The following is a 22793-nucleotide window of genomic DNA, read 5'->3' on the forward strand; positions in this document are numbered from 1 at the left end:
ACAGTACATTATTTCAAAATAAAAGCGTTTTGTGTAGCAGTAACACCAATGACGTAATTTTGGGTGACTGACATTTATTTGATATTGTTAATAATAATTTGCGTTTTTTGTTACCATTTCAGTGTTATATTTAATGCTTGTAATGTTATGTAAATATAAATTAGATTTATTTATTGAAAAAAAAAATCTTTTAAATGAAAACCATGTATGATCAAAGTGACAAGGCAGTTCCTTGAACTTGGCATTTTAAATAAATTGCAATTTACATATAAAACCATTTTTTATTTATTTTTTATTTAGTACCATTGCAAAGACAATCTCTATTTATTCAACATATATAATGAATGTGAGTATTAGGTCAACGTCATGTATTTTGGTGTCTGCAAAAGTAAGTGACAGCACTTCCACCTTTTCTGTAGAATGACCCCACTGGTGTTACGTGTTACCAGGAAGAAGAGTAACAGTGACGGTAACACCAGTGACAATTTGGAGAAAACACTACCATTTTAACAAAATTGCTGCCATGTGTCAGACCAAATATGGCTTCAGTCAATATCAAAATCGTTTAACTCTTCAATACAATCCATTTTCCCATTCAAATGTTCACCCCTATAGGGCTATGAAGAAATGAGTAACACTAATGACAGACTTGAAAGACGCACGTACAATTTGAAGATAAAATGACACCTTTAACAAACAAAGTAAGAAGTATCTGACTTTCCTTATGTCTTTGTCCACTGCACTGCCTCAAATGATCTCTTGTTACAGGAGGCACTTCAGAGACAGTACATTATTTCAAAATAAAAGCGTTTTGTGTAGCAGTAACACCAATGACGTAATTTTGGGTGACTGACATTTATTTGATATTATTAATAATAATTTGCGTTTTTTTTTTACCATTTTAGTGTTATATGTAATGCTTGTAATGTTATGTAAATATAAATTAGATTTATTTATTGGAAAAAAAAAATCTTTTAAATGAAAACCATGTATGATCAAAGTGACAAGGCAGTTCCTTGAACTTGGCATTTTAAATAAATTGCAATTTACATATAAAACCATTTTTTACTTATTTTTTATTTAGTACCATTGCAAAGACAATCTCTATTTATTCAACATATATAATGAATGTGAGTATTAGGTCAACGTCATGTATTTTGGTGTCTGCAAAAGTAAGTGACAGCACTTCCACCTTTTCTGTAGAATGACCAGTGACAATTTGGAGAAAACACTACCATTTTAACAAAATTGCTGCCATGTGTCAGACCAAATATGGCTTCAGTCAATATCAAAATCGTTTAAATGAAAACTATAGGCTCCACTTCCATGTAGGCTATGATCAAAGACAGTCTCTATTTATTCAACATATATAATGAATGTGAGTATTAGGTCAACGTCATGTATTTTGGTGTCTGCAAAAGTAAGTGACAGTACTTCCACCTTTTCTGTAGAATGACCCTGTTACGGTTGTTACGCATTTCCCAAAAGGTATAGTTTGGATGTAATTTAAGAGTACAACTATACAACTTATCCATAGTAGGTTTATAAATATTGCAGTTATCTTGACCCTTTGAATTGGAAATCAACAAGTTTTGGAGCTACATTAATAACGTTAACGGTAAAGGTGTCATTGCTAATTTCTGCTATTAAGGAGATAGGAGACGGCCGTGACCTAACTAACCATACGATCACTGCGAGATGTTCGACTGGCCAGGTGGCACTTCTGGTGGTGACAGGCTGTACTACTACTACTCTCATATAAAAGTGAACATTTCGTTCTTTCAGAATTCTGAGCCACTTCGAATATTAATTGTATATTATTCTTTTATTTGCATCAAACACGTTTAGTTATATTTTGGATGAGACATAACCGAAATAAGAAATCGTGGAAATAAAGTGCACATTTGAAGATCGTATTAGTTTGCAGATCCCTTACTCAAAAGTAAAATGAAGGACCGTCATCTGGTTCAGAGGCTCCCCCGGAAGGGGAGGGACTTCGCCATACATTACATCATTATACTGACGGTATATACAGACTTGTTAACATCTTAAATCTTAGTTTTGGTTCTAAGCATTACTTTCAGTGCAACGGGAAATTAATAGTATAAGTGAGAGCATAGATTAGCCTTTGGCTTTAGTTAACTCGAACTAAATAACATTAGAGTGAGATATCTTCGTTTATTGTATTTGGAAATGTGAGCGTGGCCTGGGCAGTTACAAAATGTAGCTGATATCTGATTGGCCAATAGCTTTGTATTCATATGGATTCGAACTATCCTCTTTACCCATTGGACAATAGGTAGCCATCCCTCGCGTATCATTGGCGGATTTACACCACGGCGAATTTCAAACCGTCATTCAGCGTGTTTTGGTTGGAAGGAAGGGTGATTTAACGTTTGCTAGTCAACATTAGTGTCAGCTCACATGCTAAAACGTAAAACTAACTGCGTTTGTAGCTAGACATTAGCTACTGCTACTGCTACTGTATCTCATCTGAGATGGCTGAAACGGATAATTCAGCAAGGAAAGGATTTCTGGACTCCAGTCCGGTAAAGCGAACCGACGCTAACAAGGAGAACGATGTTCCAGTTTTGGTTCTGACCCTGTTTTCAAAGGCTCCTTTTGTGACATTTGGAAATGTAAAGTTGGGCACCTCAAAATCGGCTGTTCTGCGTATTGAGAACCCAATAGCGGATTCAGAAGCGGAGGTTACAATTGCAAAGATCCCTGCAAGTAAAGGATTTTCTGTGGAATACAGGACTTTCACGATTCAGGTAAGTTATGTTCTCAGTTAACGTTAGCTTTTCTCTGTACGAATGGATACAACTCCCATGTCTCAATAGTTTTATGCTCTGGAGCTTCGTTGTGCCAAGTTAACATATTGTATCTCTGCTATCCATCGTTAACGTTTTCCCAGTAGGATAAATCGATCGATATAGACTAAATGTTGTTTAATTGAATGTATGTTCCCCTGTGCTTTGTGTTTGCAGCCCGAGGACTCATTCAATTTGAACGTAACATGGACTCCATCAGAAGAAGGTGGAATAAGGGAGCTCATCGTCTTCAATGCCAATGGGGTCCTCAAACAACAGGCTGTACTGCTGGGGAGAGCAGAAGCACCGAGAAAGAAAAAGGTAAATGTCGAGCTGTATCGATGATTACAAATGTATAATATTGTAGTTTCTGAAGTGGGAAAATATACAGATTGTTTGTATTATCATAGTAGTAAATTACATTTTTTAAATGTTTGAGACAACTATTGATGGCCTGGCCTCACATTTAGCTCAAGGAAATTGTGATTTAATATTTTAATAAATGTTCTGATGTTATATTCAAGATGATTAATTGTCAATATATTTGGCAGATTTACAAATCACAATAACGTTGGTCGGTTACATTTCTAAATTCAACATTTCTAGTGAAACAGTAGTTTGCAATTACTTATTTGTTTTTGGGGTTCTTCCAATGATGCTCATGCAATAATGTAGGGCTGTCCCGAATACCATTTTGCTCTTACGTTGATATTGGAGTTTTCAATAAATTCAATTTGGCAGCCGCAGTGCCAAAAAAACAGAATATCCGTATAACGAAATTGAAACCCGAATAGTACTCCAACGAACGGATAATCCAGTACAGCCCAACGAACGGATAATCCGGTACAGCCAAACGAACGGATAATCGGGTACAGCCCTACAATAATGTTTAAAAAGAAATGTATGCAAGTCAACAGTCCTGATTTTCCTAGTTGGTTATTTTGTTAAACAGTGAACAACTTTTTGAAACGGTTTCATCACGTAGTTTTCATAATGACATGATAAATAAAAAATGTTGGTTGTTTTTTTGTGTTTCAGAAAAGTTTATGGGACACAATCAAAAACAAAAGGGAGGGTGAAAATGTAAGTGTACCCAGGAGAAACAAAACGGATCAGCCACTGAAGATGGCAGCCAACAAAACCTTCCAAGTGTCCCGAAAGTCACTGTACAAGCGGGAAAAGCCACGTAGCCCTCTTGCTGCTCTCAATAAGGGCGAAGCTTTCAGAGAGCGGTCCCTCTCCAAGCCTACTCCAATGGGCGAATACTTTCAGAAATCAGAGGAGCAGAAGGCCTATAATTTCTCTGACCAGGAGAATATCGATTTTCTTCAGAAGGACTCTCCTCTTGTCCTACTCGGCCCAGCCGGGAAGCTGGTGGACTCTGGCAACATGTCTGCTAGTCCACATCTGCAGGTGGGCAAACCCGAATATAGAGATCTAACCAAGATGCTCAACAAGACACTGTCACCTATCGGGACACCGGAGATGTTTAAGAAGTTTATGCCACGTATTCAGTCCGACAGCCCACTTTCTGCTGACAGTGGGTTAACTGGAACCCCAGTTCCCTCTTTGAAAGACGCACTTGCCCTCATTGACTCAGATCTGACCAGAATGAACACCAGTCCTAGAGACACAAGTTCAAGCTGTGGATTTTCAGATTCATTGGACTCCAAGAGTGGGACTCGTGGCTGTGGACCTGACAAAAATGTCCTTCCAGTGTTACCCGATAGCCCATATGGGTCGGACTCCAACGAGCCGAGGCTGACCTTCTTTGTCAGCAAAAAGGTTGTTGTGAGCGAGGTGGTTTTAGAGGCTGATAAGGCTACGGAATGGGTCAAAAATACCTCTTTTACTTCTGCCACGGTGATCAAGAACAAAGCACCAGTGGAGGCAATTATTTCAAGTGGAAGGAAGATAAAGAAGTCAAGACGAAGGCTCTTAGAGAAAACCCTGGAGCTGTCTGATGGAAGCAGTCTGTGTGATTCTGCACCAGGCACACCTATCCTTCCTATCATAAAGCTAGAAACGGAAACCAAAGGATTGCAAAACTCTGCAAACTCCCCGTGTGATGACAGCCATCCAGCCCAGGGGTTAACCTCCTCTAGCCTGACTCCACGCCTTGATGGCTCCCCTACACCTATCACCTTCCCCGTCCCCTCCCCTCCGTCTTTGGCCCCGACTCGCTTCTCTTTCTCAGCCACTTCCACGCCCCCAGCAGCCCACGCTCCGTTTGTTTTTACTGTCAGCTCTCCGCCGCCCCTGTGCTCATCTTCTCCTCTTCACCGTCACCTGACACCACACGCGTCTCCAAATCTGTCTGTATCTCAGTCCGTGCAGGAAGAATCATTTCCCATTTACATGGCTGTGAATAGCAAGAAGAGAAAGAGTGAGGAGTATTTCAAAAGTGATGTGAAGATTGAGGATGCTGGGAAAGCTGAGCCTGTCAAAAGGAGCAAGGTGGTACCTGGGAAAAAGGAGCCCCTAAGATCCGTCCAGGAGAGGAGGAGTGCAACACAGAGGCCCAGAACAACAGGTGGGCAAAACATTCATTGATGTTAGGATATGTGTTATAATGCATTGTGATTTTAAAGACCTGTATATTAAATTCAGTGTGAAGTGAATTTCCACTTTTGTATCATAACACAAAAGCCTTTTAAAGTTATAGCCATGATAAATGTAATATTCACAGATTTTTTTTGTTGTTGACCTAAATAAATAAATAAATGTGTTCCTTATTTCTAAAAATCTGACTTCTGTTGAAGGTTTGCATGGTTTCTGGACTCTCTTCATTTACTGTTTTGATTATTATAATTTTTTATAGGCTCAGTGAGATCTATGACAACATCATCTCTAAAGATGGCGAGGTCTGTGGTTCCTGCAAAGCAACCAAGCTCCAAACTCACCTCATCACGAGGTATAAAGTTATGCATTATTGCCTTTTTAAGAAGTGGAATACATCTTGTATAAGAGTAAACATTTATGTTTTTTCTTTTGACAGGTGTCCAGTCTCTGAGGTCATCTCGTATTTCCTCCATGAAGACGTCAAAGATTGTTGCTGTAGCGCAGTCAAAGCTGACCTTCATCAAGCCGGCGGCTCAAACAGGTATTTTGATGGAAGAACATTCTACATTGCACATTTTTGATGTGTGTAAAGTTATTTAGCTTGTCTGTTCATCTAAAAAATGTTAGAGTGTTCTACAATTTCTCTTTTTCTTCCAGCCATACCGAGACACCCGATGCCGTTTGCCGCAAAGAACATGTTCTACGATGAGAGGTGGATCGAGAAGCAGGAAACGGGATTCACATGGTGGATCAACTATGTCCTCACCCCTGATGACTTTAAAGTCAACACTGAAGTCGCTAAAGGTAGCATTCAGCGGGCTGTCACTGCTTAAACATCCTTGGGAAAACTTTAAGTGTGTAGTGTTTTGTTCCAATACAGTTTAATCACTTAAAACAGGGGTGTCCAAACTTTTTTCACCGAGGGCCACATACAGAAAAATATACGAGGGCTGGGCCGCTCACTAGAGGTGAGGTAGAGTGCCTCATAAGTTCAGTTATGAGTTAGCAAAATTAATCAAGTGTAGCTAAATTAGGCTTGATACTTGATAATGCATTAAAGCTGACATTTCATGCTTTTCCGGTTATTACCCGTCCCCTTGTGTGTTATGAAGGTTTTTATGCATGTAAACGGACTGCAGAGTCAAAACCCTCAAAGTGCACCATGTAGCGAGTAAAACTCTAACACAGAAAATACCTCCCCAAAACGCCTCGTTGGAGATACGTCACTGTCCATTTGATTCTTCCGGGGACATCATGATGTCATGTCGTCCCCGGAACGAAATGGACCAATTCGTGGAGCCGTTACGTTACGTCCGCTGAGCCGTTACGTTAAGCCCCCGCTGATTGGTCCAAATTGACCAATCCACGGACTTCCTCACACACACACACACTCAGTGCAGGCAGCTCTGCTGATTTCTCCTCCCTGGCTGCAGGCTGATAACAGACAGTTGGGATCGCGGCGAAATTCTCTCTGCAGACCCATTCTCACAGCGTTTATCAACCTTTTTCTTACTCAATATCAAGCCACATTGTGTGAATATAAAGATAATTTGTGTGTAAAATGTGATTTGTAAATGTAAAACACCATCCACAAATGCATTTAAAAGATTTGCAAACTCACTAACACATTTGCAAGTGTAAAACGGATCTGCAAATACGCTAAATATTTTTCACAAAAAAAAAAGATCTGTGAATATCTCTTTAACATTTACAATTTTCGATCAGGCATTTGTGAATCCATTTTGTATTTGACGACAAAAATGCGCTTGCGGATCTCAAATCTCTGCTCGTGGATCTCACATTTCTGCTTGTGGATCGTCTTTACACACACACACGGAATAAAATCTACTCGTGTCACTCGGTTATTTTCGGAAACCACGTGATGGCCTGCTGATGACGACATTTCCGCATGATTTCAAAGTAAGAGCATGATGGTTTGTTTAATGCTCTGTTTTTGTATTATAATGAACAGCGGAACGTTAGATGCATTCTTTATCACCATCATCATCATGTTATAGTGATACAGTTAGTTTGTGTTAGTTTATTGGATCAATATAGCATATATCAAGCACTTTTGTTGATGTTGAAGTACAGGATATACGACACTTTCAGGTCCCGGGGGAGCAGCGAAGCAGCCCAGATAAAACTCTTTCTTCATTGTTTGTTGTGTATTCAGTCAAGCGGGAAATGTCGTCATCAGCAGGCCATCACGTGGTTTCCGAAAATAACCGAGTGACACGAGTAGATTTTAGAAGAGACCGGCGGAAAATATGTCTCAAAATTCCGTGTGTGGAAAAAGACGATCCACAAGCAGAAATGTGAGATCCACGAGCAGAGATTTGAGATCCGAAAGTGCATTTTTGGTCGACAAATACAAAATGGATTCACAAATGCCAGATCGAAAGTTTTAAATGTTAAAGAGATATTCACAGATCTTTTTTTTAATTTGTGAAAATATTTAGCCTATTTGCAGATCCGTTTTACACTTGCACATTTATTTGTGAGTTTGCAAATCTTTTAAATGTATTTGTGGATGGTGTTTTACATTTACATATCACATATTTACACAAATTATTTTTATGTTCACACAAATCATTGTGAGACATATCTATGCCCATAGAAATCACACCTCCACGGAGCTCAGCGCGATTCACAACGTCCCGACTGGTCCCGACCAATCGGAGCACACTGGGCTCACAGGGAGGGGGGGGGCAAGAGCTGCAACGAGCCGTTTAGTGGAGAGAGTAAATACTGCTGAATACACATACTTTACAGAGATGCTGTATGCGAAACCAATGTGAGTTTGGAAAATTGCACAGTATAAATCTATTCTAGTAGACCACAACAATGGAATTATGATCAGTAGAAATGGCCATGACATGGGACCTTTAAAAAAAAAAAAAAAAAAAAACAGGTTATACCACAGCTCTCCAGAGGGTTTCATTTATTTTGTTGGTAGCTCGTTCCCTAAAACAGGAGCCTCAGTTTTCTTATAAGGGGAATATGAAGGGTATATGTGACCTGCTCTATCGAAATCAGTCGCATTGACCCGAAGACACATTTTCAGTATAGTGTAGTTGTATACACTGTTGGAAAGAGGATATTCCTAGCTTTCTAATGATATCAGGATTGTTGTTGTACTCCAAATATTAAGCGAAATATGTCACATTATATAATGACTGTCACCGAGTCATCATTTTGAGAAAAAGGCCTTTAAAGTTTCCTCTACTCTGGAATCCATCGATCTGATTGATTATTAGTGGAGCAAATGATCAAAATACTACGGAGGGAAGATATTTTCGTTGGAGGGGAAGCTCGCGAGTGTGTGTGTGTGTGTAATTTTGCGTTTGTGTGTATTGTGTTTGTTTCCCGGGGAAAACACTCACGAGAAACACCGGCTGTTGTTATGCCTGCTGTGACATTAAGTTACTCCGTTCTCCGCTGGTATTTATGCCGTTACAAGCTTCAAAGTTGTATTTATCATCTGAATTTGCCGAAACAAGTTTAATATTCTGAAAGCCAAGACTTTGTTTATTTGAAATCAGATGAAAACAAACTGTAACGGACCCTGCCGTGTTATCTATGATTACTATACTCTTACATTCATAATTTCAGCCGGAGGGAGGGGGGGCGGCGCTGCGGAAGAGCAGATTGTGAGTGAGAGGTGCCTGTCTTCGTCCCTTTACAAGCTTAAAAAATGTATTTATCGTGTGATTTTGGAAATAAAAGTTTCATATTCTGAAAGCCAAGACGTTTGTTTAAAATCAAACAAAACACCCGAACCCCGAAAAAATAGTTTTTTACTGATAGACTGATTTCGATAGAGCGGGTCACATATTTCAAGCTTGTTAGGTAAATAAGTTATTGGGCTTTTTTACTTATAAACTAAGATTTGTTAGAAAATGTTCCCAACTTTAATTGACTGAATTTATTAGAAAAGTGGGCTTATTAACACATGAATACTACTGTGTAATATATTTTTACATATATATTTAAGATGTACAATATAAGACTAGCCCACGTTTCATTTGTGGGCTGTATTACATTATACGGCCCACAAATTTGCTGAGGGCCGATTCAAAATGGGCCACATTTGGCCCCCAGGTCGTAGCTTGGACACCCCTGACATAACAACTTAAGTGCAGTTATCGGCGCAGTGGAATATTTCTATATAGGACTATCTCAGCCCAAGACGATTGCACATAGTGATTACTAAACGCTTTTATATTTGTTTCCTCTGTAGTTAATGCTGTGTCCATTGCCATTGGCAGCGATCATAAGTACAGCGTTCCCAAAGCTCCCACCAACGAGGAGATGTCTTTCAGCACCTACACGGCCCGGCGGAAGCTGAACCGCCTCCGTCGCTCCGCCTGTCAGCTGTTCACTTCTGAGGCCATGGTCAAGGCCATTCAGAAGCTGGAAATTGAGGTGGAGGCCAAGAGGCTGCTGGTCCGGAAAGACCGCCATCTTTGGAAGGACATAGGTACCTGAGCGTTATTTACTGAGGGGGCTTATCAGTCAAGTTTTAGTTCCCTTTTCTCACACAAGTGGAAGACGTTTTTGCTATATCATTAGCAAAGAAATATCTGCTGAAGTTTTGCTCTGTGAAACCTCCGAATTTGTAACTATATTTCCTTGTTTTTGCCATATTTCAGGTGAACGGCGAAAAGTGCTCAACTGGCTTATTTCATACAATCCGCTGTGGTTACGGATTGGGCTCGAGGTATTCTGATACAAATATTTTCCCTCTGCTTTTTCCCCCCAAGACAATCTTGCAAGTTTCTTCACTATCCATGCAACAGTTGCTTAACACAAATGTTTCTCCCACAGACTATCTTCGGGGAGCTGATCTCCCTGGAGAGCAACAGCGACGCGTTGGGTCTGGCCATGTTCATCCTCCAGCGGCTGCTCTGGAACCCAGACATCGCTGCACAGTTCAGACACGCCAAAGTGCCAAACCTTTACAAAGACGGTAAGTTAAGAACATTGAACTGGAGACTGTTGCGTGTTACTGTCATAAAAATGCTCAAGACTGAGTTGGAGACTTTCTTCCATGTGCTACATTTGAATCCAAATGAGTAAAAGGCTATTTTTTGGGTTACAAGCAGAAAACCTATTTTGCCATAGCATAAGCAGACAGAAATCTGATGAAGAAAAAATGAAATTGAGAACTTTGGTTTTTGTTACTCTTAATTCATAGCTTGACTCCTTACCATTCTCTCTCTGACATGAACCAATCTTCAAAAAATATTTTTGCCTGACATTTAAAGCCGCAAGCTTTGAATCAATCAATGTTTATTTATATAGCCCAATATCACAAATGTTACATTTGTCTCAGTGGACTTCACAGTTTGTACAGAATATCAGTATCACAATACAACACCCTCTGTCCTTAGACCCTCACATCGTACACGGAAAAACTTCAGGAGAAAACCCACAGTTTAATATTTTCATCTATTTAAATCTGAGTATATTTGCCGTTCATATTATATATTCATTTAGTAATGAATTGAATCGAAAGTGAAATGCATACATTCATTTAGATTAGATTTTTAGATAAGATGTACTTTATTGAACCCCATCATAAATTGTTTAAACAATTTACATATCTTTGCAGCTCTACTGGAATTGTATATTGTTAAAATTACCATTGCTATAAATATAATGGTCAAGCATTTTATTGATTTCCTTTTTTTTTTATCTCTCGTACACATTTAAATGTGAAATTTAAGAGTTCAGTACCCATGTTATGATGAGGGAAATGTATCTTAAACTCAGTACAATCAACTCTGTAGTACTACCACAAAACAATTGTTTTTATGTAGTTCCCCATGAGAGTTGTGTATGCTGTGTACATTGTGAGGCATGTGTTTCTTTGGAATGGTCAACATCTACCTTTTCTCGGTTAGGCCACGAGGAGGCGCTGTCTCGCTTCACGCTGAAGAAGCTGCTGCTGCTGGTGTGTTTCCTGGACAAAGCCAAAGAGTCGCGACTGATTGAACACAACCCGTGTCTGTTCTGCCTGGACTCAGAGTTCAAGGTAGGCTATTTCCCAATATGTCAACAAAACATAAATAAATATTGCATGATTATTTTATTTGATGCCAAAGGTACAGCCTAGTCAAATAAATACAAATGTACTTTGGTACATGACACTATAACATCAGAATTGGTTTTAACATCATGTTCTGGGGTATTCTTAGTAAAGAATAAAAGCTATTAAAGTAAGAAACATGGATAAATGTGATACAAATATATAAATACATGACACTCTTACTGTTAATTTAGTCTGCAGTGTCATACTGTGTTTACATTTTAGTTTAGGCCTTCTCACTGTATATATGTATTATAAGATCATTATCCACAGATGGATTTAATGATAATAATAAGAAATTACTTTACATCTATGTATTATCACCATACATATCTATTGTTTGTTTGTAGCCTTTATTTAACCAGGTGAAAGCCCCTTGAGATCAAAAGATCTCTTTTTCAAGGGTGACCTGCAGCACATTAGTAACACATGTAACATAAAAACAACAGAACAACAATAAGGATGACATACAACATAATGTATAGGGTACAGTTTACAAACTCTATTTACAGTGACAGGTACCATGAGTATCAAACATCATGTCACCCAGCCGAGTTTTAAAATGATGCAGGGGAACCAAAGTGCTCAGTTTTAAACATGTTTGCAGACTGTTCCAATTTAGTGGAGCTGCACAACTAAAAGCTTTCTTCCCTAAGACAGTCCTAGCACTTGGCACATTTAATAAAACAACATCATGAGATCTCAGGCAATACGTACTTTTAATTCGTCGAGAGATCAGAGAGCAGATATAAAAAGGTAGTTTACCCAACATGGCTTTATAAATGAACATGTACCAATGACTGAGCCTCCGTACAGTTGGTGAAGGCAGACCTGCCTTGGCATACAGGGTACAGTGATGAGTGAGTGCTTTACAGTTAGTAACAAATCTCAGAGCACTGTGATACGCAGCATCTAACTTTTCCAGGCAATGGGCAGGTGCATTCATATAGATCAAATCACCATAGTCCAGCACAGGTAAAAATGTCACAGTGACTAGCCTTTTCCTGGCTTCAAATGAGAAACGGGACTTGTTTCTGAGAAAGAAACCTAGTCTAACCCTCAGCTTTTTAAGCAGATTAATGACCTGAAGTTTAAAAGTAAGACAATCATCAAGCCAGATACCTAGGTATTTATAACAGCTAACCACTTTGAGTACTTGTCCTTGCATAGTAACAATATCCAAAGCAGTGTTCCTTAGATTTAGAAAAGAGCATTACCTTAGTTTTATCAACATTTAAAAGAAGCATAAGCTCAGCGAGCTGAGTCTGAATAATGTTAAAAACAGCCTGTAATTTAACAACAGCCTCCTTAATGGAGGGACCTGCACAGTACATCACGGTATCATCCGCATAAAAATGTAAAGTAGCTTCATCCACATTTTCACCTAAACTGTTAATATATATGGAAAATAAAAGTGGACCTAAAACAGAACCTTGAGGAACACCATTAGCAATGTTTAACCACTCAGAAGACAGCCCATCAAAATGAACACATTGGGACCTTTCAGAGAGGCAGTTCACAAACCACCCCACTGCAAGGCTGGATATGCCAATACTGAGTAGCCTCTGCTTTAAGATGCGATGATCGACGGTATCAAACGCTTTGGAAAGGTCAATAAATAGAGCTGCACAACTCTGCTTATTATCTAAAATACTCGTAATGTCATTCACCACTTTCATTGTCGCAGTGATGGTGCTATGTTGCTTTCTGAAGCCTGACTGATGTTTAGACAGGATATCATTTTTACATAAAAACTATAGGTTACTTACGTAACCCCAGGTCTCAGAGTAACATGAAGTGAGATGTCTCACTATGGGATGCGCCTCATCGTGGAGCAAACAGAAGCATCAATCTCATTATGCCAATCCTGATTGGCTGGTGATCTTGACGTCAGCGTCAGGGAATTCACCCCCTATAAGTAGCTTGCGCCACAACGCATGCGTCATTCAAAATAAGCACCTCTTCTCGCTTCACCATAGCAAGGAGGGCCGTCTGGTGAGACATCTCACGTCATGTTACTCTGAGACTGGGGTTACGTAAGTAACCTATAGTTCTCATTCATAACACTCCGTTCGATGTCTCACTATGGGAAATTGTAGCTCCCGTATTGCCAGACGAGCTTATCTCGAAAATCACCGACCAACCAGAACTTAACTCTGCCATGCCTTATGTTGCTTCCTTCTCAGATGAGTAAAGACCTGCTCCTGGCCTTCTCCAGGGACTTCCTGAGCGGAGAGGGGATCCTCCCCCGCCACCTGGGCTACCTGGGGTTACCAGTCTCCCACGTGCAGATGCCCCTGGACGAGTTCAACTTCGCTGTGAAGAACTTAGCGGTTGACTTGAAATGCGGCATACGTCTAGTGTGAGTGACACAGCCTGAATTGAAATGTGATGCTCTGATTCCTGTTGGGATATCTGCTTTTCTCAGAGTTCAGGCTCAGCCATAAATGTTGTCTCTTTCCCAGTTTTAAAGGCTGCATTTGAGTCATATCCATCAATGATTTTACCGCACATTTTCACCTGTTTGTCATTATATCCACATTAGCACTGATTATTTCCCAGCGCCAAAAAAGCAACACTACAATATCCTCACAAAATCGATGTAGTAATATTCGATCAAAAATATAGTTTTTTCTCCATATCACCCAGCCATATTCTTGGTGTGTTTCTTTCATTCGGTTGACTTTGAAAGATTGAATGGTAACTCAGTGAAACCACATTTTACGTTTAATACTAATATTCCACATCTCTGGTAGGAATCAATGGTATAAATGAACATTCAATCGTTTTTTATTTATTCATTAATTTCATTTATTTGTTGCCCCTGCCCATTACAGAGCCCTTTGCATACCTAATTAATTTAAAAATCCATACCTTCTCAATCAATAGCCGCTATTGTATTACAATCAAAGCCAGGGCTCCACCACAGGCTGTTTACCCAGTAACATGCAGGAACATATACTGAATATTAACTCTTTCAAAATGTTAAACATATGTACTCAAGTAGCTTTTTCCAAACTTGTTTCCTGCAAAAATGAATGACCTTTTTGCTTTTATATCCAAATGGTTCATCAAAAAGTGTTTGTAGACTGTTGTCATTAGTGATTTGGGTCTCAAAACATCAGCATTCAATGATTTTACAGTGCTTAAAGTTGCCAGGAAAGGCAGACAAAGATTCTTGTGCAGCTTAATTATAAAGTAATTTTTTCATGTTGGGTTTCGCAGGCGTGTGATGGAGCTCCTCATCCAGGACTGGAGCATGTCGGCCAAACTCCGCCTGCCAGCCATCAGCCGCCTGCAGAAGGTCCACAACGTCGACATGGCTCTGCAAGTGCTCAAAAGCAAGGGGGTGGACCTCAAAGATGAACTTGGTAATTCTAATTTTCTTCCTGTGCAAACTGCAAAACAGAGACTCTAAACCTGGAAGAACGTTTGTCCTCCTCTACATGATAAGTTGTTATGTTCACGCGTGATGTCTTCTTTAAAAGAAGTGTTACCTTTAATTGTTTTATTTTGACATTTTCCACTTTAGCATGAACATCTGCCATTTCACTGTTACCGCTTTTGTGTTTGATCACAAACAGCTACTGTTGCTTAGCAGCGCAGCGACATCATTGGACTGCTTGGCCTGTTATGTCACAGTGTTTGTGCGATTTTGCACAAGTGAACATGTGTGACTAAGCAGTTCACGATGAAGGGAAGTGCTTCACAAACATCAAGGAAATACAAAAATTAAATACTACTTTGCCTGCAACTAAATAACTAAGAAGAAAAAATAAATAATATATTTAAGCAATAGCTCACGACAGGCCGTAGTATATGGTCATTATATCACAGTTAAGGGGCGCGGTTCGGCCCGACGCGAAGCATGCAGTTTGCTTTTCAGCCAACCTGTGTGCAGTTAAATTGACCGGACTTCTTTCTGCAGATGTGAGCGTCCTTAACAACGGTCAATAAGTCCTTGCTGCACATTATCCCTTACATGTTTCCATCTTAAAGGTCCCATGTCATGGCCATTTCCACTGATCATAATTCCATTGTTGAGGTCTACTAGAATAGATTTATATTGTGCAATTTTCCAAACTCACATTGGTTTCTCATACAGCATCTCTGTAAACTACGTGTATTCACTGAATTTCACTCTCTGCCTTTAACGGCTCGTTGTAGCTCCAATAGCTCCAGCCCCCACCCTCCCTGTGAGCACAGTGTGCTCTGATTGGTTGGGACGTTGTGAATCGCGCTGAGCTCCGTGGAGGTGTGGTTTCCTTGTTTAGCGATACACAGCGAAACACAGCCAAACTCATCCTGAGCACACACAAAGTCACAGCCGAAGTAAAAACAATAAGTGTGGCTTGATATTGAGTAAGAAAAAGGTTGATAAACGCTGTGAGAATGGGTCTGCAGAGAGAATTTCGCCGCGATCCCAACTGTCTGTTATCAGCCTGCAGCCAGGGAGGAGAAATCAGCAGAGCTGCCTGCACTGAGTGTGCGTGTGAGGCAGAGATGTTCACAAGTCTTTTTTTGCAAGTCCAAGTCAAGTCACAAGTCTTTAGTCACGAGTCCAAGTCAAGTCTCAAGTCTTTGTGGGGTGAGACTTGATCAAGTCTCAAGTCTTTGGTCACGAGTCCAAGTCAAGTCTCAAGTCTCTAACGAATAAAAGTCTCATGTCTCTTCTGGTTGTAATAAGCCTTCTATTGTCTGCTGCTATCCAGTCTGTTAAGAATACTGCACAGCTATATCTAAGAAATCCAAAGCATTTACTGTGTTATTATCACTCCTATATCTATTAGCATACAGTATTAGTACTGATTAGTTGTTTGTTATATGATCACTTAAACAGGCTATTGCAATGCAATATGAGGAAAAACATCACACTTTAGCTAAATGCAAACAACTTATAAGCAAAACACTTCAGAATCAGAAATCAGTATCACAAATACTTTATTAATCCTCCGCAGGGAAAAGTACTTAAAAGCGGTTAATGATTAACGTTACCTACCTTTTTTATTTCATGTCAAGAGTTGGATGTCAACGCCACTCAACTCAAACAAGTGTGACAAGCAATTCACTAATCTTTTCAAATATTCAGTTACAAAGCTAGCAGCAAGCTAAGTTAACATTACATAGCTGATGCTGAGCTAAACATGTTTGCTAACCGTCCATGCGTTAATGTGACTGACCTCTCCGGGTGAGTTTTCAAGTGCCTGATGAAATTCGACGTTGTTGCGCCAGCATCCTTGATTTTGATATTGCAGACTTTGCAGTGTGCGCTCCTTTTGTTGGTGCCGCCGGCGTTTTGTTAGAAGTGTTTGTAGTTGAACCTAATTACAAACGGTACAGCCGCAGGTGTGCCGCCGGTGGCCATTGTGTTACTACGAGGTAGTAACAGAGGCGAGCACGTCTGCGTAATGAGCCCGGCTAAAGTAACTGGATGGCCTACCTGCCTGTCAGCCTTCCATCTGGGCACAAACTGATCTCGTGCCCTCATTGGTCATGTGCGCGTTCGTGTGTGTTGGAGGAGGCGGGCTCTATAAGGAAGTAGCAGCCTCTAGCAGATTATCTCCGGTTGTGTATTTTCAAATTCTAGCGATCTCGAGCCGGTTTCTCTCAAATGTACCTACCCCACCTTTAATACGCCAAAAATAGAAAACACAATGATTGTTCACGAGTCCCAACACACGAGTCCAAGTCGAGTCTGAAGTCTTTTGGTCACGAGTCCAAGTCAAGTCTGAAGTCTCTGTGTGTGCGACTCAAGTCCGAGTCGCAGACTCGAGTCCCCATCTCTGGTGTGAGGAAGTCCGTGGATTGGTCAATTTGGACCAATCAGCAGGGGCTTAACGTAACGGCTCCACGGATTGATCCATTTGGTTCCGGGTAACGCATGACATGAGTTACCTGGAAGAATCGATGGACAGTGACGTACCTCCAACGATGCGTTTTCGGGAGGTATTTTCTGTTTTAGAGTTTACTCGCTACATGGTGTACTTTGAGGGATTTGACTCTGCACACCGTTTACATGCATAAAAACCTTCATAACACACAAGGGACGGGTAATAACCGGAAAAGCATGAAATGTCACCTTTAAGGCATTATCAAGTATCAAGCATAATTTAGCAATGTAACGGTTGTAACGGCTCTATCTTTTCTCAGGCGTGGAGCGATACTGACTTGTTGTGAAAAGTAACTACAATTCTACCCGTGATATATGCTCAATATGTCACGGCTAAGAACCAATCAGATTGCTTGATTTGACTTGTCTGTTTTTATAAATATATGTATAGTATATTTTATATTAGGCTGCACTTACTACAAATAATTAGTTAAGTTCATGTCACTTGTTCCTAAAGCTCAAAACAATGTCTTTTAATTATTGTTCCTTTAGTTAAACCTCAAAATATTTAATTTACAATAATAGGAATTGCATTAAAGCAGTGTAATCCTCACAGTATTAAAGGATGTTTTGACATTTTTGATAGACAAATGATTTGAGTGCAATAAACTTAAATTGATTTGTGGAAATTAAAGATTTGTGTCTTCACTTCCAGGCTCGAACATTGATTCCAGGGACATTGTGGATGGACACAGAGAGAAGACTCTGAGCCTCTTGTGGAAAATCATCTTTGCGTTTCATGTGTGTACACTTTCCAATATGGCACAACATTTTGATACAATGTTCACATGTGGGAATGAGTTAATTGATATGCTGTACATCAAATGATCCTTAAGGTGGAGGTGATTCTGGATGGGGAACAGCTGAAAGAGGAAATTGGCTTCCTGAAGAGATCCTTGAGGGCCAAGCGGAGGCTGGCGTGCCTGAGGGCCGACCGGGGTCTTCAGCCGAGTCCTGTAAAGAGCCAGGCGCCGTACCAACACAGCAGCTCCAAGATCACCCTGCTGATGGACTGGGTTCACGCTGTGTGTGACTTCTACAATCTGAAGGTGAGTTTTACACTTTGAATTTCAGCCCAGACTTTCTAGTTGAATGATTTTTGCTAGTAGCCAGGATGCAGTGATACTCTGTTCCTGTGCTCACAACACAACAACTGTTTCATATTTATAAAAACATTTTATTTTTGTTGCTGTGTTTTGTAGTTTTGTCTTGTTATGTTCCCGTTTTTGTCTATTCCTTTGAATTGTTTGACACTTCCTCTGTTTTAGGTAGTACCTTCGGCCCCAATAAAAAATACACTTTAAAAGTAACAAGAAACAAAAAACGTTTTCGTCTACGAAACAAAATTGAACTCATTATACACTATACTATAGTCAAAGTGTCTTTACCACATATTAACCTAATCATCAGAAGAAATATCAAATGCCTAGAGTCTTTCTCAGGACTTTTTATTTCCCTAGGTAATCACAATCATACAATTCCTCACAAGTGCTTCCTTAATAAAACGTTGCGTGTGTCTGTGCAGGTGGAGAACTTCACCGTGTCGTTCTCGGATGGCCGCGTCCTCTGCTACCTCATCCACCACTACCACCCGGGCCTGCTGCCAGAGAGGGCCGTCAGTCACAGCACCACTCAGACGGTGGAGTGTTCGCCGAGGGGTCGCCTGGAGCTCAACTGCTCAGGCAGCGACTCTGACAACTCCTTTGACTACCCGTCCACGGGACTGAACGGTACTTGTGTGCGGTGTCTTCAGGGCAAATGTCTGCATTAGTACATTGCTTGAACTGAGACATTTAGGGTGCAATTTTTAAGACAGTATTTTCAGGTTGATAAAGATGCAAAGAGATATCCAAAAAAATAAATGTGATTCATATTTTAACAGAATGAAACGAATATTTTTAAACTTGCTTTGTTTAATATTCAGTCTGTGTCTAAAAGTAACGAGCTGGGGATGTTTCATGGTAATATCCTTTAGCTAAATATTATAACCTTTACAGGGTTCGTACGGTCATTGAAAACCTGGAAAAGTCATGGAAATTCAAAATGCAAATTCCAGGCCCTGGAAAAGTTATGGAAAACGATGTTTTTCCCAAAGTTTTGGAAAAGTCATGGAAATGTAACTAAGATTGCGTCAAATATAATTTACATTTTATCTAATCGCCAAAATAATCTGCGGTCGCGAGCTGTTATGTGCCATCATGACGCGCATGGTGTTATTTTTTAATATATGAAGCGCGAGCTGTGTGCTCGAGTCTTCCTGCCTGTCGGTTGAACTCTACTGCTCCGGTATGAGGGTCAGCTAGATTAGCTACGGTGCGTTCGTTAACTGTGCGGAGTCACTGTGGCACAGACTGCACCGCTGGTGAACAGCTGTTAGAACGGGCCGTTCAGGTGTTCAGAGCAGAGCGGCAGAGCGTGATGTGAACTGAAATGTTTTTCTGTCACAATATCATTAAGGAATCGTTGAGATAGCTAGCTAGCAATATCATTAAGGAATGCTAGATAGCTAGCTAGCTAGCTAGCATTGTCACTATCTGCTAACGTTAGCTTTAGCCTTCGTTTTCTAATAGTTTTTTTCATAGGCTATAAACGGAGGTGGTATAAGTAGATATTGTGCTAGAGTAAAAGTAGAAGTACTCAGATGTTGTTCTTAAAAGTAGAAGTACTCAGATCTTGTACTTGAGTAAAAGTAGAAGTACTCAGGTCTTGTACTTGAGTAAAAGTAGAAGTACTCAGATCTTGTACTTGAGTTAACGTAGAAGTACTCAGATAAGTAGAAGTACTCAGATCTTGTACTCGAGTAGAAGTACTCAGATCTTGTACTTTAGTAGAAGTACTCAGATCTTGTACTTTAGTAGAAGTGGAAGTACTCAGATCTTGTACTTGAGTATAAGTACTCAGGTCTTGTACTTGAGTAAAAGTAGAAGTACTCAGGTCTTGTACTTGAGTAAAAGTAGAAGTACTCAGGTCTTGTACTTGAGTAAAAGTAGAAGTACTCAGATCTTGTACTTGAGTAAAAGTAGAAGTACTCTGATCTTGTAGTAAAAGTAGAAGTACCAGAGTGTAGGAATACTCTGTTACAGTAAAAGTCCTGCATTCAAAATGTTACTCAAGTGAAAGTAAAAGTATTCTCATCAAAATATAGTGAAAGTAGCGACAGTAAAAGTAGTCGTTGTGCAGATTGGTCCATTTCAGAATAATATATATGATATGTTTTATAATGATTGATCATGAAAGTGTTCTCAAAACTGGTAAAGGTGCAGCTAGTTTGAATGACTTTGTATACTGCAGGGTAGCTTGTGGATTTACTCCAGGTGGAACTAAAGTCTAATTTAACACTTGATTATATTTCACATCATTCATCCACATCTGTAGAGTAACTAAAGGTATTAAATACATGTAGTGGAGGAAAAGTGTACCATGTACCTCTGAACTGTAGTGGAGTAGAAGTACACCATGTACCTCTGAACTGTAGTGGAGTAGAAGTACACCATGTACCTCTGAACTGTAGAGGAGTAGAAGTACACCATGTACCTCTGAACTGTAGTGGAGTAGAAGTACACCATGTACCTCTGAACTGTAGAGGAGTAGAAGTACACCATGTACCTCTGAACTGTAGAGGAGTAGAAGTACACCATGTACCTCTGAACTGTAGAGGAGTAGAAGTACAAAGTAGCAAAACATTGAAATACTTAAATAAAGTACAAGTATCTCAAAATTGTACCCACGTATAGTACTTGTTGAGTTTATGAACTTAGTTACTTTACACCAGTGGCTATAAAGATAGAAAGACTAAGCCTTGCACAGGCATGACAATACATTTTCTAAATGCTCAACAGTGCTGCCAGAATTATAAACTGACTGCTACACAATTAAAATAAATGCTTTTATATATTTCTATTAGATGTGACTCTTTGGCGTTTCTGTTATTATTGACACTGCTGCTTTCAGGGGGTCAGGGGTCGGGTCCTTGCCACCTTTTTCATACCTGATGACTTTGCCTCCCTGACTACAGTTGCTTTAGCATGTAGAAGCTAGTAAGCCTACTATTTGATTTGTTTTAGATAGGCACAACATGTTTCATAGGCAGATGTTATTTTCCTGTTCCATGTTAAAATAAACCATTTTCAGTGGGAATTTTCTTTTTGGTCATGGAAAATGAGGTAAAGGCCATTGAGAAGTCATGGAAAAGTCATTGAAAATCATTGGTGAAAAAGTGTATGAACCCTGCTTTAACCTGAAGAGTCTCCCTTTTTTAAGAGAATCAGACTTGTGATGACTTTATCTGTTATTTTTGTGAACAGGCCCAGACTCGCCGTCTGTGGAGTTCAAAGAGCTCCTGGAGAATGAGAAGAATAACTTCAGACAGGTCAACACTGCAGTTTCTTACCTGGGCGGAGTTCCTGCCATGATCAACCCAGCGGACATGTCCAACACCATCCCCAACGAGAAGGTGAGCGCAGACAGTTTTCCTCCTCCCTCTGCGGGAACACAGATCATTGTTTTGTTTTTTTAATGCAGATTGTAAAAAGCTGCTTAACATTCCAGTCCATATTTACAGTGCATAATACATTTGACACTGCAGCAGACTATTGCATGGAAGCCCACCACATCTTAGCTTCTAGTATTGTTCATGTTCATAAATATCCCTTCATAGGTTTAGCCCCAAAGTTATGTTTTGCTTTAAGGCACAATAAAAGGACCATACGAGTGGTTTTGCAAAATATGCCCAATAAATCCTAGGAGTTTACAATGTCTTCACTGTGCAATATCAACTGGCTATACCTTTGGTCATAACATATTTGTAAACTCTGTAAATGGAAAGTGATGAAATGCTACACCTCCACCTTCATCCTCATCTGTTTATTTCCAGGTTGTGATGTCTTACCTTTCCTTCCTGTGTGCTCGTCTTCTGGACCTTCGGAACGAAACCAGAGCCGCTCGAGTCATACAGGCCGCCTGGAGGAAATACAGGTTAAAGAAAGACTTGCAGCTCTACAAGGTGGGTTCAGTGTTTGGTACAGCTGGTTAGTGCTGGAGTTTTACTTCTTTTCGATTTATTTTAGCAAATTGAAATCAGTCGTGGGTGAGACCATTTGTGTCTGGATGGAATCATACTTAATCTAAAGCACATTTTTCAACTTTTTTGTGCTTGATTTTCTTTTCCTGCTTTATTTTCTATAGTTTTTAGTTGTTACACAAAAAACACTGTTTCCACGTGGAAAACTTGAGTAGGGCTACCACTGTTTGAGATATGAAGTACATGCATGTACAATTTGTTATTTAATTAAACAAATACTGTGCAAAAGTCATATTTTTTATTATACTTAATGATTACATTACAAGAAAACGTATTTCTAAAGTAAATGGATCTGATTAAAACTGCAAAGAAAATAAAAATATTTTCTCGTACTGAAACACAGAAAAGTATAAA

The 22793-nt window shown here is 39.7% G+C and overlaps 1 protein-coding gene across 1 annotated transcript in view; it reads left to right on the plus strand.

Annotated features, from left to right (window-relative positions):
* The first annotated feature begins 2377 nt into the window (after positions 1–2377).
* aspm (assembly factor for spindle microtubules) overlaps positions 2378–22793 on the plus strand; it is a 36560-nt gene continuing 16144 nt past the window's right edge. Inside the window, exons 1-17 of the mRNA XM_034081146.1 lie at positions 2378–2774; positions 2991–3134; positions 3852–5346; positions 5635–5727; positions 5812–5916; positions 6033–6179; positions 9619–9858; positions 10031–10098; positions 10206–10347; positions 11285–11415; positions 13656–13831; positions 14695–14840; positions 18015–18100; positions 18196–18408; positions 18885–19089; positions 21664–21812; positions 22233–22361. Of these exons, the coding sequence (XP_033937037.1) occupies positions 2499–2774; positions 2991–3134; positions 3852–5346; positions 5635–5727; positions 5812–5916; positions 6033–6179; positions 9619–9858; positions 10031–10098; positions 10206–10347; positions 11285–11415; positions 13656–13831; positions 14695–14840; positions 18015–18100; positions 18196–18408; positions 18885–19089; positions 21664–21812; positions 22233–22361 (3945 nt within the window). The 5' untranslated portion in view covers positions 2378–2498. The remainder of the gene's footprint in view (positions 2775–2990; positions 3135–3851; positions 5347–5634; positions 5728–5811; positions 5917–6032; positions 6180–9618; positions 9859–10030; positions 10099–10205; positions 10348–11284; positions 11416–13655; positions 13832–14694; positions 14841–18014; positions 18101–18195; positions 18409–18884; positions 19090–21663; positions 21813–22232; positions 22362–22793) is intronic.

Source organism: Pseudochaenichthys georgianus, chromosome 4, assembly GCF_902827115.2.
Source record: "Pseudochaenichthys georgianus chromosome 4, fPseGeo1.2, whole genome shotgun sequence".
In the NCBI taxonomy this organism is placed as follows: Eukaryota; Metazoa; Chordata; class Actinopteri; order Perciformes; family Channichthyidae; genus Pseudochaenichthys; species Pseudochaenichthys georgianus.